This window comes from Scleropages formosus, chromosome 3 (assembly GCF_900964775.1).
Source record: "Scleropages formosus chromosome 3, fSclFor1.1, whole genome shotgun sequence".
Lineage (NCBI taxonomy): Eukaryota > Metazoa > Chordata > Actinopteri > Osteoglossiformes > Osteoglossidae > Scleropages > Scleropages formosus.
In genome coordinates, this window is record NC_041808.1 from 7,966,965 (window position 1) to 7,984,264 (window position 17,300).

The following is a 17,300-nucleotide window of genomic DNA, read 5'->3' on the forward strand; positions in this document are numbered from 1 at the left end:
AGAGAGCAGGACCCGGTCCAACCCAGCGCCCCCCCCCCCCCCCCCAAATTAAACATGAAATAAAAAAATAATTAAACAAGAATTCACTTGTACAGTCAACTGGAAGAATACAGATATAAAAACTGTAGCTGATTTTAAGAAATGATCATTCAACTCTAAGGCGTATTAAGATGTGTGTGTGCTACTGCTACAAAGCTACATTTTGGGAATTTGAGGTGTCAGATATGTTCTTGTTTTTACTGTAGAAGTATCACTCATGTAGGAGATACACCTTTTAAACAGTGTTAAGAACAGCCCGAATTTCAAAGATTATTTTAAAAGGGATAATAAAGCAGTTGTTCCTGGTGGCTTTTCTCATACAGGCACAGCATAAAGTCAGCCGCCGATGTTTCCGAAGGGTTCGGCTCGCACTGGCACTGTTACGGTGGGGAAAGAGAGCTTTGACAGCAGAAGATCCTGCACTGTGACACCCTGGCACCGAGCTGTCTTTGAGGTGATTAGGGCATCATTTGGGCCGATGGCTGTAGCGGTACGCTCGGGGGGCGCTCCAATCTCGACTTTTGCTCCCAGGCGTCGAGCATAAATGGGGTTGGCCCACAGGCATTACCATACGCTCTTCAAGCCACGCCGTTACGAGAATTGTGGGTTTCACGGGCTTCCGAGCGCAGCACCTTGTCCATTTGATGGATTAGGACTGACACGTGCCAAGATGGCTGTCCTCCGAAAGGGCTGCCAGTTTAGCATTTACACCCTGGTAATTGAGTTGGCAATTTGTGTAAGAGTAGCTGCCCCTGAGCTTCGGCGAAGCAGTAGCTGCCACTTAGCTGCCCTAATCCAGAACTTGGGAAAAAGTCCTCTAAGCTTCAAAAGAAATTATTGCAGATTCCAAGTGACAGTCAGTGGCCCAACTGCCAATTTTCCATTAAATGAAAAATAAATTATCAATAGCCATGATGCCGGCTTAAAAAAAAGGGCTAAGTTAATTGATTGTCAAGCACAAAAATGCTGTTGTTTTAAGAATCACATTGCATATTTTAAATTTGGCCGTAAAAATGAAATTGCTTTACAGAGCAGTCGCTTTAAATTTTTAATATGCGTAATGGAAACTAATACTGTGCAAAATGAGAATGGCATTGATTACATTAAACCTAAAGCTACATTAGTTCAAATAATCTAAAATTGAAAATAATTACCTTTATTTTCTTGGTTTTTAATCAGAAGTTGTTGACCAGAAATACAGTATGGGTCAGTTGTCCTCAGTGAGCTCGAATTAGCGTAGTGACCGTTGGCTCGTTTTTCGTGGTCCTTTGCTTTATCGCCCAGGAGTTGATCTACCGGGTTCAAGTACGCTAGCACGGCTTGGTTTACCGCTCTTCTCAACCGCATTTAAATTGCTCCGTTACCTTTTTCTTGTCATCTCTTGTGGTTTTTCGGCTCTCCTGCTTTGTACTGTCTGGCAGATCTGTCCTTTTTCACTAACTCAGGATTTTTTTTTGTGTTCACCTGTCATCGCGGACTCCCAGTGAAGCCGCCATGTTCCGGAAATATGCTGCCGCTCAGCCGCTTTAACTCAAAAAGGAATGACTTCCTTCAAAAATCTACTGTCTCGTTGGGATTCTGCGACCTCTGAACTGTATACATCACAGCTCAGGAACACCGTTTTCTCCCGACCACGGTGGACCTCATACAGAAACCATCTGTTTGCGCAAGGAAGTGAATGCATCCCTCACTGCACCTCATTTCAACAACCATCTCTGCCTTCATCTTGTGGCAAACACGGTACTTGTAGCCACCTCACCAAGACTTACTAGATGTGGCCCACCGAAAACCTAGTCTGCTAACAACAAGGAAGGGCTTTTCAAGGACTTCATTGTTCAGGATCAGCGTAGACTCTCAATACTCTACTCAAACCAAAGACCTCTGGTTGCTGTGTTGGAATGCTCTGGTCTGCCACAACTTGAGCTCAGCCTAACTTATGAGAGCAGACACACCCTGGACTCAATCACTGTTAACAACACCTCTGCTTCCTACCCTTGATATCTCACTGTTGGTTTTTCTCTGTCTACTTGAATTCAAACAGTTGTCATCTCTCTTTTCCACGTTCAGGAAAATTTCGAAATTGGTGCACCGTTGATTAGAATATCTTCTGTGAATCGGTTCTAAGCACATTGTCTGTACTTCCGCGAGTGAAAAATGCAAGTGCATTTACACCTCTTGGCCGGTTTTGATTTCCTGCTCTGTCTTCCGCACCCACTACCGTCATGGCAGTCTGATCTGCTCCGCTCTACAAACACATTCTCCTGTAAACTTTACTGTACGTGATGCACTTCTCATTTTCTGAGCTGGAAGGAATGGGTAACAATATGAGAATGTCATCAAAACTATTGCATCTTATTGAAACCAACCACAACAGTCCCAAACAGCTCTTCTTCTCTATAAATAAATTCTGAAAGCCTAATAACTGCATCACTCAACCTGCCTCACGTCTGCTCTGTAATTCTTTTTCTGAGTTTACCAGCAAAATTGACAGCATCTGCCATCATATTCTGGCTTCCATGTATACAGACTCCTCATTTTATCTCCATCTGCTTCACTTAACCAGCTCCCCTTCCCTTTTTCCTTCTCTAAAGTGGACACTGTAGTCTTCAGCAAATTCTGAAATCCACCAGCACCTGAATGGATCCCATTCTTTCGGTTCTGTTTGTTCTTCTTTGCAGCATTTGTTCTTGGCTTAAATAACAGTCTTTAAGCAGCACACCTGTGCTCAAAAAACAAAATTTGCCCTTTTTTAGGGAGCTAGCCTAAAAAGTTACTGTCCTATGCCAGACTTGCCTTCCGTCATCGTAACATTACAGCGGGCTGCTGAAGTCCAGTGGTCATTCATGTTCTCGAGAGTTGACCGGTGTAATGGTTTTCTTGCTGTGGTCTTGAAATCCACCTCAAACAAGCTCCAGTATGTTCACAGTTCAACAGCTAAATCCTGACCCAGTCCTGTTCAAAAAACCACACATAACACCTGTGTTAGAATCCCTGCACTGGCCTCCTGTAAGGGTCCAAGTCGATTTCAACATCCTCATGTTTACCTATAAATCTCTACATGGCTTTGCACCTCTGTACCTCTACAACCTTCTTCCAGTCTGTTCCCTACCTTACAGTCTTTTTTTTATCTGACTGCCATCTCCTGCATGTCCCTCAATCCCCCTACCTTGAAATGGGAGTTCAGTCTTTCTCCTGCAATGCCCCAATCTGTGGAATTTGCTCCCCAAGACCAGTGGAGAGTCTTCCACTCCGAGCACTTTTAAATCCAGGCTTAAGACCAGCAGGTTTACAACTGACTTCACATAACACATCTAAGTGCTCTCTTCTATTCATTTCTGTTATTAGTGTATACTGTTATTTTTCTTCATGTTGTTTTTAATTATTCTGATTGTAGATTTATAGTTGTTGTTTTATTATCATATTCTATAAATGTTTCTTCTTTTTCTGAAGTCCTTTGTTAAGTTGCTTTAAAGTTTATTATTATTAGTATTGTTATTATTATTAGTAGTAGTTTCAATGGAGATTTATGGCAGTACAAAAAAGGAGGGCTTGTAAATATGCATAATGTTAGTACTGATTTTATTTTTAACATAAAGTAACATTTGTAGCTAGGCTATGAGTGTTAACATTCTGTAGCTACCCAAGAACACAACAGACTATTGTTTAAATGGTATTGTTTTACCATTGAAAAAGTGTCATTTGAACATATCTATATATATATTTTCGGAACCGCTTGTCCCATACGGGGTCGTGGGGAACCGGAGCCTACCCAGCAACTCAGGGCGTAAGGCCGGAGGGGACACACCCAGGACGGGACGTGAGTCCGTCACAAGACACCCCAAGCAGGACTCGAACCCCAGACCCACTAGAGAGCAGGACCCGGTCCAACCCACTGCGCCACCACGCCACCACGCCACCGCGCCCCCCTGGTGTAATTTGAACATATTGTACTTAATTATATACCAGTGATACAGTTCAATGAAATAGCTACCATACAGACAAGGGCTCAAAATATTGTACCTGTGTTATTTATTCATACATCATACTTGGTTTTGTGTGTCTCTCTCTACACACACACACACACACACACACACACACACACACACACGCACATATATATGCAAGATGAACACCAGAAAATATCTGTACTCAGTGTAAAATACCATATTTGTACTGTTGCTGGGAGATGATGATGAGATGAGATGCTTTAGTAACCTCACAGACACTAAAAATATCAACACTTGGACAAAGAGGAAAAAGTACTTGAAAGAAACGACTTGACAGAGCCCAGATGCAAAGACTAATGTAAGATGCCAAAGTCACACTTGCTATGCACTGTTGTATGAAGGAGTGAATACAGAAATGCCCATTTATTTTGATTAGAGTGAATGACACATAATTAATGTGGAATTATTAGCGTTGTGTAAATAATGAACCGCTGCTCTCCTGTATAATACCTCAAATATGAACATTTTCACAGCGAATATACACGATTGCACTGGAAATTTATTTTTTAATTAATATTTATAAAAACGATGCATTTATCGTTTTTCCCCCTATTCTTCGCTTCGGTATGTGGACGTTTTACATTTGATCTATGCGTGATGTGCTCTTCATCCCTTTCAGCTTCACACCCAGAAAGGATTCCCCGTCTTCCCTTTATTTTATTTTATTTTATTTTGTCTTATTTGACAAACAGTAATCACATTCTTGTTTACAACTTGTGTTCTACAGGGGTTTACTCAGCTGACTGATGTTTAGGTTTCCTCGCAAACATCCCAGCTGCCGTATTAATGTATATTAATGTATACGAAGTTACAGTATGTTAAATAAGAGTAACGTGTATAGAGTAGCGAAAGCAGCACCGATGCAAAGAAAACAAACCATTATATGTTTTTCGCTTTAAGCGTGAAAAACGTATTTTTGCTATTTTGACGGGTTCATTTATGAAGTTAATTTGTGTCACGCCACGGAGTTCCTCACCGTCAGGTAAATGCTGTAATGTCCTAACTCACTCACAGCGTTCGTTCGGCCCGTGTACAAAGGAGCGCCTCGGAGTCGGAACTGAGCCGGTGACCTCCCGGTTACAGGTCTGCGTGCTTAAGCCATATGCTCCCGGGTGCCCTGTGTTCAGCCCTGTGCGTGAACACTTCACGCCTTCAGGTGTTGCGCTTGATACTTCATTTACTGTGCACGGTGAAAATGAAGTGGATTAATAAAGCCAAATATATGGGATCAATATGCAATTACGTGCATCTCTCTGTGTGCTCGGACGTCAATGCGAGGGAAGAGTGCCGACGCTCAGCTGCGTTTCCTCGCAGTGTGTGTCGAGCTTGAGATGCTGCTGTGCCGGGTGGGTGTCGGGGTTGGGGGTCTGATGATGAAGGGCGGTAGCTGCCAAACCGCGGCGGTTGGAGGGAGGGGGGTGCTGCTTGCACCTCGGGCTCTGGTCTGAATCGCTAATGCGTCTGTTAATAAGACCTCGGCATTTGGTGAAGGTTCTTTAAGGTGGCCAGAGGCTCCCTAGAAATGGTGCCGGTTTGACATTTTAACGACTTTATCATAAAAATATTCACCACATTCAGTTTGGAGTTGGGAAAGATCCCCAAGGTCAAGGAATTTTTATCATATAAAGCAATCCGTCATTATTTTCATGTCAGGCTCTTTACTGGGCCGGAGCCGTGCGAGATGAGTTTTATTTTTACATGGATAAAATTTAATACGAATCCCATATATCGCGTGTTTCTGGGGCTGTGCAAATCCACCAAATGTGGGTTATTTCGGCACGCCGCAAATCACACAGCCGGAGAATGGCGTGAAAGAATTGGCGTCTAGTGCTGTCTGGGTCGGGGCGCGGAGGACAGTAATTGCTCTTGGTCAAGTGCGCTTTGATCCTTGCTGTTTCTCGAATGGAATGGCCGTGCGTGCGAGTGTGTGAGCGAGCGAGAGAGAGAGAGAGAGAGAGAGAGAGAGAGTGTGTGTGTGTGTGAGAGCGCGAGTGCCGAGTGTAGCGCGTGACCTCCGCCGTGCTATCTGTAATGTGTCTGCGAGCACACGCTAGGCCATCAGCGCCGCTCTGAGGTTCGTCGCGCTGTCCGCTGTGCTTCTCACCTGTTGGCAGCACGAGCGCGTGCGTGTGTGTGTTTGTGTGTGTGCGCTGTGCGTGAGTGTGCCGCCTGTTGTCTTTCCCGCTCGCGTCCTTTGGCGCGGCCCCTCGGCCTGTTGGGAGCAAAAGAGCGAAACGCTTAAAGCGTAACTAGAGGGGAGATGTTTGTTTACCGTGCTTCGGCCGGAGCTGGAAGTAAAACGAAGGACAGCGGCCGTCTCCCCCTGTCCCTTGCACCCCCCGCTCCCCTACCCCCAGGCCCACGAGGGTTGTGCGCTGTGACTCCGCCCACTCCCCAGGCTTCACTCCGCACAGCCCTTGTTTACTACTGGTCCTTGAGAGTCTTTAATGGCCAACCACTGCTTTTATTACATCATTAATTGCACTTAATGCAGCCACATTACCCGAACGCTTGGCTAAGCTCTGAAAATTAAGTACGGAGCACTTTTGTTATAAAATTCACCGTAATGAGCTCTGGTGGGACAAGGTCTGTTAAGTTTGAAATTACCGCAGGCCATTTTTTTGCAGAACAGTGCATGGAGCTGCTCCCCACTTTAAAGTCGGAGTGCTGGAAAAAATGCCCTCAGGGCGCTGTTCTCTGGTTAGTCTGAGGCCGAACGAGCGCCGCGATATTACCCGTCATTTGGAAGAATTCTCATCCTGCCCGGTGCAGCGTGCATGCGCAGGCCCTGAATAAATGAGCAGCCTCGGCGCGGCGCTCGTCCGGACCGCTGCGACGGGTCGCTTCGCGATGAGCCTCGGCGACCCCGACTCGCGCCGCGGATGTGCGTCTTCTCCTGTGGTCATCTCTTATTTATTTGCGTAGCCTCTGGCACGCGAAGGCTACGCTTATTTACACCGAAGACTATCGGTGCGGGCCTGCGGGAGTCTCTCTGATCTGCGTCTTCTCACGTCTCTCTCTCGTCCCCCTCTCTCCGCCGTCGTACGTCTCTCCGTGTTTCGCTGCCCGCTGTGTGATGCCATTCTCTCTCTTTCTCTCTCTCTTTCTGTGCCTTTCCAGCTATAGGGGCTCAGCGGCGGAGGAGTCCCAGTGCGGTGGCCTCCGAGATCTTCGAGCCGCACCTAGGGAGCCATATTCTGCAGGTGAGAGTCGCCCTGTCCCCAGCCGAGCCATACAGGCCGTGCCGGTGCCCTAAAACCTGTTTTAGTGATGTGAAACCCACTGTCAGCCGTCTACTCTTTGTACTGCAACTCGAAGAGCGTCCCTTCTTCGTTCGAGTTCCTCCAAAAGGGTTGCGCTGTAAACTGGACGTTTCCAGCTGGAGAAGCACGTGACGGACCGGGCGGCGCTGAAGAACCCCCGCGTGGCCCTCGCTGGGCTCCTGGGCGTCGTGCTGCTTCACAAACGCACTCGCGGAATCCAGCTACGCCACACCCACATGCGGAGGCGCGTGGAGGTTTTATATGTGTTTTAAATAACTGCCGTTCAGCCGAGCGTGAAAGTAGTTGTGTAATATATGGTAATCAGGTGTTCTCGGGGTAACGGCTCAAATAAGTCTCATTTAGATAACCCCCGTCAACGTGGGACAGACCGCTGCACCCATATACTGACGCGCTGTAATCATTTGCCGGTTCGAATAGCCGTCACGTGCCTCGCCGTGGATTTCATTGCGAAATATGCATTTTTAAGCACGGGGTACGCACGGCCGTAAGGCTCGAACCCTTACAGGGCAAGCATGCGGTAGAGCGAGGATGGGATTTCGGTGTCGAAAACGTTTTAACCGCTTTTCCGTCAGACGATGTATTATTCAAGACACCGGGTGGAAGGAGAAGCAAATATCCGTATTGAAAAAACAATAAAAAATCAAAACACTCGCACTCACACATATACACACACACACACAAATGAGGAGCAGACTGCAATTTCCACCGTGCGCCCTCGAGTCATGTACAGTACGGGAAATAACGGTGCATCCCCTCACCTTTCCGTCGAGACTTTCCGCTCATTTCACGAGGACGAACATGAGAAGGAAGACAGGCGTTTCCAGGCAAAGGAGCTCAAAGGCTCTGGAGAATAGCATGACAGTCATATTTACTGTCGCTGCTTTGTAATAAGCATGTACAATATTGGAAGTGACACATTTGTGGGTTTAGAAAGATCCAGAGCTTTAGGGAGGGAAAACAATGTGTCTGTTGTGGTTCAAAACATCCTTTTTGTGAAGAAGACAAGGAGCCGGCGCCGTTCGTGTTTAATGACTCAAAGAGGGATCGTCGCACACGAGTCACCTTTATGCTCTGCGTACAAAACTCGAAAGAAGAGGAACCGTTGGAAACGTACGTTTCGTAGACCTCGCCGGAAATTTCCTTTCGGCCGTTAAGTGTGACAAGAAAGCGGAAATGTGTAATTAACATGGGCGCGCCGGGGAAAGCGTGTCGAGGCGCGGCCTTTCCGAGGAAGGACCTGTTCCTGGCAAATTGTCCCCATTAATCTTCAGCTTAATTGATTGTGAAAAGTTTTAGGATGACATTTAAAAAAGCATGCTCTGCTGGTGATTGATTTCGGCAAAATGAACTAATAATGAATGCGAGGCAGTCATTACTTGTTGGGTTCAGCAGCTAATTTTCGACAGATTAGTCCACGTTTGATAGTGCTCCATAAAGACGGGGGCTGATGAGCTCTACCTACATGGGTTCGAGTGTGTCCATTATTGGCACCGCGGGGCCGCTCATCTGCATGGGCCGCAGCCGGCCGACACGCACAAAGAGGAGCCTCGGAAGTTACGCCGGAGAGTCGCGCTCGCTCTGTCGTTTCATTCTCGGAGCGGAACGTCTCTTTGATCCCTCTTCTCGGCCCGCTTCGACTATGGAGATGCTCGCTTTCCATATAGACCCGATTTCTAGGAGTCAGAGGTTCTTCACGGGTCGAGGTTCCACAGAGTGAGGGGAAGTATTACTGTTTTGTGAGAAGCCTGTACTCTCTCTGTGTGTGTGTGTGTGTGTGTGTGTGTGTGTGTGTGTGTGTGTGTGTGTGTGTGTGTGGTGGGGCTGCCGCTCGGGGATTTTTGCCCCACCCTCGATTCCTCTCGCAGCCCCACTGACCCAGGAAGGGGCTCCAAAGAAGCTCTTCCTCTGCCCTTTCTTTAATGTGAAATGGTTCGAATAAATTTCCGGCCACGCTTTGTCGCCCCGATAATCAATTAATGTTTTTTTTTTTTTTTTTTCCCCTTCTCCACCATGTGCTTGTTTCCTCGCAGCTTTTCCTTTGAAAGCACTGCAAGTTTGACAATTTGCTGCCTTTGCTTGGCTGTTTTTCTTCTTTGCGAAAGGAAAAAAATGCCAGCCATAAACATGCTGATTTGTTTTTTGAGATGTGGAGGCTGCGGGAAAGCCACGTGGAGCACTGCTGAGGAGGGGAGGGTTAACAGGGCAGCCCTGCATGCCCCCCTCCCCCTCTCCGGGCAGGCCCGCGGCTCTGACCCTCGTCCCCGACTCGTCCGCTGACGCTAATGGCTACCCCGGCTTCCCGGCCAGTGTCACGGGGATCGGCGGCGGCGGTGGAAATGACAGTTCCGAGAGTGCTGCGGTGACCGTTCTGCCGTCCCCCGCCGAGCGTTGTCATTCCTGCAGTCACCGAGATGTATTGAAGCCGACAGCGGCAATAGGTCATTAACGGAAATGCAAGACGTCCTCTGGCAGACAGCAAAGAAGCCCTTGGCGCTGCCTAAATAATAGTATTTGTGTCCCCTGCCGTAATAGTTAGCGCAAAATAAATTAGAGGCAGAGAGACGCTCTTGGAAAGGGGACCGAGAAGCCGCGCTGCCGAAGAAGGACGCGCTCGTGTGTTTGGCGTGGGGGAAGGCAGGCAGGGGGTGCAAGGTTCTCCTACAGTTGCATTTACATTCGTTCATTTAGCAGACACTTTTGTGCGAAGCGACGTGCACCTCGGGGACAGTACAGCGTGTGTTACGTTAACAGGAGGAGAGATTTGGATGGAGACGCGTGATTATAGAGCACAGGCCATTTGTCACATACCACCGTATGAACTAGTAGACATTACATGAGTAGCCGAATACGTTTTTTTATTTTTTTTATTTTAAATGAACGGATAACAGACACGTTTATCAAGCACACAGGAGATGAGGGGAGACATGAGTCTGAAAGAGGTGAGTTTTGAGACCCTTCTTAAATGCAGAGAGAGATTCAGCAGTTCTGAGTGAGATGGCAAGGTCGTTCCACCACATCGGAGCCAGAACCGAATACCTTTGTCCTTTTGATTTTGGACCTCGTGTGCCTGGGACCACCAAGTGGGCAGAGGCGGAGGAGCTTAGTAGTCTGGTTGGGGTGTGGAAAGCGATCGGCTGTGTTGTCGTGACCGTGCCCTGTACGCTTCTGTGTGTCTCGGTAAAATAGTGATGCTTTTTCTTTCATATGTCATTTTCATTTCTAAATCGCTTAGTGTTCAGTAACAGCGGTGCAGGGGAGTAAAGAACAGGAGCGAACAAATGAACGATTTTGAATCAGTGCACAGCATTATGCGAGAGACGAGGTCAGTAGAGCCTCGGTAACTTACAGTGGCTGTGAGCGGTGCTTAGCTATGTCAGAGTCAGTGTTTATCGGTTTTATACAAATATGATGTACAAAAGGAGCCCGCGGCAGGTGCCGGGAACCCAATTCGGCCCTGCCACGGGGCAGCCGCTCACCAGGTCACACGCCGAAAACCTGGAAATGCAAACTCTGGCCTGTCCCTGCATTTTAATACTAATGAGTCGTGACTCGTTCGAATGGGTTATGTGTCATTTTTCCTTTGATAACACAACGCAACAGAATTTTTTAGTTTTTGCGTTGATTATGATTAGTTAAAGTTCACTGATTACGACAATACCGCTGGTTCTTCTACAGTGACACTTTCGGCTACGGAATCTTGCTTTCATTATCTTTATGAAATTTTTCAAGAATTTGAGAGTTTTTGTTCACACATATAAACATCGCTATATTGAGAGATTTAAAGTGGCATTTATTAGCAGGAAAAAAAGCCATAGATATTCTGCACTAGAACACTGTAGAAAAGCACTGAAACATAGCAGCCAGTGCAAGATTCTAGAAGGCACCGGAACATTAGAGAAGTACCAAAAAATTTTCAGGTGCATAGCTTTACTGTGCTGCATATCTTTACGTAAAACTACACGTGGGTGGCGAGCCCCGACCCACTCGGCCCAGATATCAGGTCGGTCGCTGCTGCATCCACGTCCGTGGTTTCGTGCTGCACGGCGACGTCGGGTGCGCGAGAAGTCGATGGTTGCGGCTCCGAAGCCACCTGAGTCGATTTTACAGCCTCCCGGGCAACGCCGCTCACGCTTTCGCCGAGCCGGTGTCTTGGCTGGTGTCTTTCGAGTCCCGGAGGCCTCGGCTCGCTCCCTAAGTGCAGCTCGTCGGTCGCGAAAGTACTTTGAGTCGTGTTTCTTGGGCATCTTTGAAATTTTTCGTTCGATGATCCGCCTTCGGGCCCCCTACCTCAGTCTAAATGTAGGATTTTTCTGCCGGCACGATACATGTCCGATAGCGCGGCTCTCTAGCTACGAACTGAGGTGCCGACGTCAACGCTACGACATGCGGTTTGAACGCGGTGACGTAGCGCAACGCGCGGCAACTCCATAACGAGCCAAATGTGGGACATTTTCGCTACGTTGCCTGCTCACGGCAGCGGCCGTTCATATGTCGCGTGATGCGGTGGGCCTTCCTCTATCCAACGGTATATATCTCTCTGTGCCTTTTCATTTGTGAGCAGTAGCGGCGAGAGGGGGTTGCATTTTTACGTGACGGTCAATTCCCAAGTTACCCCCCCACCTAGTAAAGAGTAAGATGTAGTTCTACGTCAAAATCATAGAAAGCATCAGATCCTAAAAGGTGCTTGGAACCCGGTGCCGAAATTCATCAGAATTTGCTAAATTCAAGAATGTCGAATATTTTTATGAAGTCCAACGTGTAATACAAACTAACGTCAAAAACATGATTAAGAAAACAGAGTGGAAAATGCAAAGAAATCGATGTAATAAACAAATTTTTCTTCGTCGTGGAGTTTCTCACACGATGCCGTTTGCGGGTTTAATACATCTTTGGGTTTTGTCACATGGGCCCGTGAAAAGGCGTCCCTGCGGAGCGCGGTGTCGCCGAAGGCCGAGCGCCGGACCGAGCGCCTCGACCGCAGGCCCCGTGGCGAAGGGCAGCGCTCGAAACGCTACCACGTGGGAATATCGCCCCGCCGACTTGGAACACGTCACACTTATTAGGGTCCCGCGACACAATCTTTCATCTCCGCTTGTTTCATGTACGTTTGTTTTTCCTTTCTTTGTGTCGCGCTGCGGTTAATACAGATCCGTGTGATAATGGGGCTCCGTTTCAAAAAGGCGTTCGGAAAACCTTCGGTCTGCGCTCCGGCGGAACGCCGAAAAGACAGCGGTGTTAGAAATGACAGCTGTTTACATTTGCATAACATCAAGGAGGAGCGCCGAGCCGTCTTTGAGGCGGCGTGCGTGCGCCCCACGCGCCGTCATCATCGCAGGCTGCTGTGTGTTTCGGGGGAATCGCCGCCGCACCACCGACAGTCGGCCGCAAACACATTTTAATAACTTAAGTATTACTCGTGATGTCGCCCCGGCCTTCCGTGTTTGCCTTTGCCTTCCGGCCGCCGTCTCACCTGCTGCCTGCAGGAGGCTCCCCTTGTTCTCCCATGAGGCCAAGCGGCTGCGTTTCGGGTTTCCTCCCTGCCGCCTCGCGGCACAACCTGCGGAGGAAAGCGTCGAGAGCAGCTCATCTCACCCATTTTGGAAACCGGTATGAGCCATGTTTTGCTCATACATATTGACACGTTTCCTGGCCTGCATTTTTGCAGCAAAATTTGCTGTGATCATTTTTTAATTTGCATTAGACGCTCAGGTTACTCGCAGTTTGCGAAACGTGAGTGTCTGCTGCGCCGAGTGTGTATCTCAATAACGCAGATGATTAATTCACTTAATATAGACATTTAAATCACTTTGTTTAGTTGATGCTTTTCTCCCAAGTGATGTACAGCGTTAAGATACTTACAGTTTTTTACACATTTATATAGCTGGGTAATTTTTTTTGTTTTTGTTTTTTGTACTGGAGCAGTTTTAGGGTAAGTACCGTACTCAAGGGTGTTGTAGCTGGAGGTGAGACTCTAATGTGCAACCCCTGGTCCAGAGGCAGCAGCTCTCAGCACTGCGCTACCAGCTGCTCCTGCATTATATACGTGGCTCTTTTATAATGTACATTTGTGTGGACTAACTGGAAATGAAGTAATGGGAAACTGTGTGTTTTCAGGGATCCCTGGGCCCTTTGGCAGAGTTTCCACTTCGATCGGTTACCTTTCTTGCACAAGCACACCTCCTCCGTCATACGTTCGTTTCCACCTTGTGCAATAATTTACTCTTCAGAACACACGTGACAGCTCTTTTGGTCATAATTCATAACCCGGTGTTTGGGATGCTGGTAGCGTAGCGGTTAGAGCTGCTGCCTGTAGACTCAGAGAGCACAGGTTTCAATCCCCACCTCCAGCTGTGGTACCTCTGGGCAAGGTACTTACCCTAAATTGCTCCAGTGAAAAGTTGCCCAGCTGTATAAAAGGGTAAATAACTGTAGATAACTTAAGGTTGTAAAGTGCTTTGGCGAAAAGCATCAGCGAAATGAATAAATGTAAATGTGTGCAGCCACACACACCAGGGCCAAAACCACAAGTGGTGTCACAGTTTAGGAGCGATTTCCGGGTAGAAAGGTTCCAACTAACGTATTATGATATTGTAACGACCCGCGTTACTGTTTTGAAATGTGTTTACTGTAATTGGTTAGCGTTTGGTGACGTACGGGGAATATAAGGGGGCGATTGCGTCTGCCGGGAGAGAAAGAGGAGAGAGTCCGGGGGCGCTAAGCAGACTGGGAAGGCTGGCATGAGGCGCAGGTCCTAGAGGAAACGGGGTCCTCGGGCCGAGAGCATTTTTTCCCTGTGTGCCGGCGTTCCGATAAAACGTTCGAAATGAACGCTGCCTCTGCGTCCTTCTTCGCCCCGTACAAACCCGCGGCGCTGCATGCCACAATATGCTGCAGTGGACTAACGTTGTCTTGTCCAGGGAGTATCCCCTCAGCCTTGCACCCAATAATTCCAGAACAGACACTGGATCACCGTGACCCTGACCAGGATAAGGGGATCCTGGCCAGGACAATCAAAATTGGATCTGGTATTATTATTACTATTATTGTTATTATTATTGTTGTCGTTGTTAATGGAATAAGAGCCGGTCATACTGACCATAACAAGTCCGTTATACCTTATTAATGTCGCAAGTTTTTCCCCCCTTTGGTTGTTCTTTTCAGCAGCTCAGTGTGAGATTCACACACCTGGTTTGTACCTCTCGCAGCACTATGAGACACGTCTGTGCCCTTAACCGACGCACTCCTGAAAACGTAGACTTAATATTCCTGCATATTTGTGCTCGGCAGTGATTTTGCGGGGACAAACCCCACCAGAAATGTTTATTAAATACTTCATGGGCTACAGAGCTGAGTGAGGGGATGACACATGGGGAAGAGATCTTAATCAGTGGGAAAAATGCACATAGTTTAAAAATGGATGCCTGTTTAATGTTTAATATGGCAGTAATACAACATTAGAGTTCAAATGAGGATTTAAGCAACAAACACATTATCTCCACCCAATTAGAATAACGTTTCTGTAAATAAATTAAACCTCATTTGTATGTAGGGCTTTGGGAAGCCCAAAGCAATCATTCTTGAATTCTTATTTCCTGATAAGAAAGATGCAGTAAATGTGTAAGAAAGTGAAGAAATTAGAGCCGACCGCGTGCTGATCTTAAGGAGCGTGCTTGTTCTGCCATGTCTGATCCTTTATAATTTTAATGGCTGCGGTCTGATTTTATTCCCTCCTTTAACGAGACAAGGCCCTCGTATCCGGGCCGAGGGGCTACCTGCCTGTTACCGGGGTGACCGTCCCACACGACTCACGGAAAGCAGGTGCCTGCTGGTTGAACCAAACGCGTACCTTCGGCGCGGAGCGCCTTTTCTCCTTGCCGAGGACCTCCTCCCCTGCGTGGTCGGGGAGCTCCCGGGGGCAGGATGTGCTAGCTGCTCGGGCCCCGCAGTCCCCGGCGTGGGGGATCATCAGCTGGGTGCGCACCTGTGGACTGCCCAGGTGGCAGTTGGCTTCAGGTGCGAGCTCCGCACAAGTATCGTCAGCTCGGAGTGGGTGCTTGCGTGGCGCACGGCGGCCCGTGCCAGGTGTCTGTGGTGCGTAAGCATCTGCTGCAGGTGCGCGGCTGTCACGCGGGAGGCAGGGACTCCGCGCAACTCCAGGTCCGCTGCGGCCGCGGGCGCGCCGGCTCGGCCGTGACACGAAGGCATCGCCGCCGTTGCCGCGATCTTCGCCATTTTGCGTCTGAGCAGCTGCCGCCCTCTTCCCAACCGGACAACGTGGACCGACCAGCTGAGACCGAGCATGGATGCGCGTTCGTAGTTAAGGGCGTTATCGGCAGCCTCGCACTCAAACATCCAAATATTGGGTAAAAGCTCGCGACTGGCGTTGGCTGTTTTTTTTCCTCCCGAATTGTGTCGTTATTCTACTGTACCAACATTTTCAGCCCCAATTAGCGGTGAGTAAGGGCAGCTGTAGGAACATGGCATGCTTAACCAGGGCTGCCAACAGGTTTGGTATTCTTATTACTGCCTCTCCACTCCCTACCAGCAGCCCCTAAATCATTAGCAATGGGAATTTGGAGGGGAAAAACAGGGCTCCCTTATTATTTATGCAGTCAATAGCAAGCCTTGTCTGCATTCATAATTGTTTGATTTTATAGGCCAGTCTTTAAACAAACATTGTCTATGGTAATGCGATGCCCTGATGGATGGGAAAGGTTTTGTCTGTGAATATCATTTGGATAATTAAAAATGACAGATGAAATCGCCCGCTGTCTTGACCCTCACTTTGTTCCCTGAGTGATGCCGAGGAGATGCTGATTGCTGTCAATCACCCGCCTTCCGAGGGTTGGGAAATTCTGCCAGCCCTGAACTCTGACCCGTGCTGTTGATCTGAAATAGATAACAACCTTGAAATACCTGCAGAATTTAAACAGGCTGCGTGCCGACCGCGGGGGCACCTTCCCAAAAGATCGCCCCCACCCCGGCTGCTTGGCCCTTATCCAGGGCGCCGTGGCTCCGCCGACAGCCGCGGGAGCCCCGGCGAGCGATAAAGGGAGGAAGGAGCGCGTAGGGAAACAAATTAAAACATCATTGTCATTTGAGCGGTGGCCCTCCGCATGTTTCGCTCACACACAGCAAATGGGATTAGCGGCGTCCTCGTATAACGCGTCTTAGCGTGTAGCCCCGCGTCGTAGATGAGCGCCGCCGATACACCGTAACTGATAATGCAGGCGATGCTTCTGGAGGACGCCACTGAGAATTTCAAATTACCCGCATTCCAGGTGAGGTGCCTGCCTCCCGCAGAGGCGAAACATTTGGTCACGATGGTCATGCTGATCGTGTTCTCCGCTATATTTACGCTTACGCGTGTGTATTTTCATCACGTCCCGCTATATTTACATTTTAGATATAACCCGGGCACTTTGCAAGAGAAAGAAATAACGACGAAACCCGGAGTCGTGGAGCGGAGTCGCAGGGAGGGGTTAAAAAACAAGAAATAAAAGAGTGGTGTTTCGGATTATGTCGTTTCTCGCTGAAGGAGAGAATAATCAAAGGAGCTGGACTGAGACAGGGGGCTGCGAAGCCGTCTTAAGCGAGTCTGACTTTCTAATGGCGGGGAAATGTTAACCTCAATCTCCAAACACAGGGCACAAATCCGCTCGCAGAAATTAATCCTCTCATTTCGCTGTTCCTCATTGTGTTCCGACTAAGGATTTTGATCCCGTTGAATAATTTCATTATGACTTGTGAGCGTGTGGATTAATAAGTGGCTTTAATGTAAAGGAGACGCCGCGCAGGGGAGAGTTCCGCCCGCCTCCGCCACCCCGCGATCGCAAACATGATCCCCGGTCAGCGTCTTCGTTCTTTCTTGCGAAAAGCTGAGTGCGCTTGCTGTCGCCCGTGGGCCTCTATCCGCTGCCAGCATCGCTGCGCATTACGAAATGGCTCTTGTGCTGCTAAACAACGCGCT

General features: G+C 48.3%; 1 protein-coding gene across 2 annotated transcripts in view; it reads left to right on the top strand.

Moving 5' to 3' along the window:
- The window catches only part of npas3 (neuronal PAS domain protein 3), a 281,400-nt gene that overhangs the window by 138,248 nt on the left and 125,852 nt on the right, over positions 1-17,300 (top strand). For both annotated transcript variants that reach the window (XM_029250682.1, XM_029250683.1), the window contains exon 4: positions 7,167-7,249. In XM_029250682.1, coding sequence (XP_029106515.1) covers positions 7,167-7,249 — 83 coding nt within the window. The remainder of the gene's footprint in view (positions 1-7,166; positions 7,250-17,300) is intronic.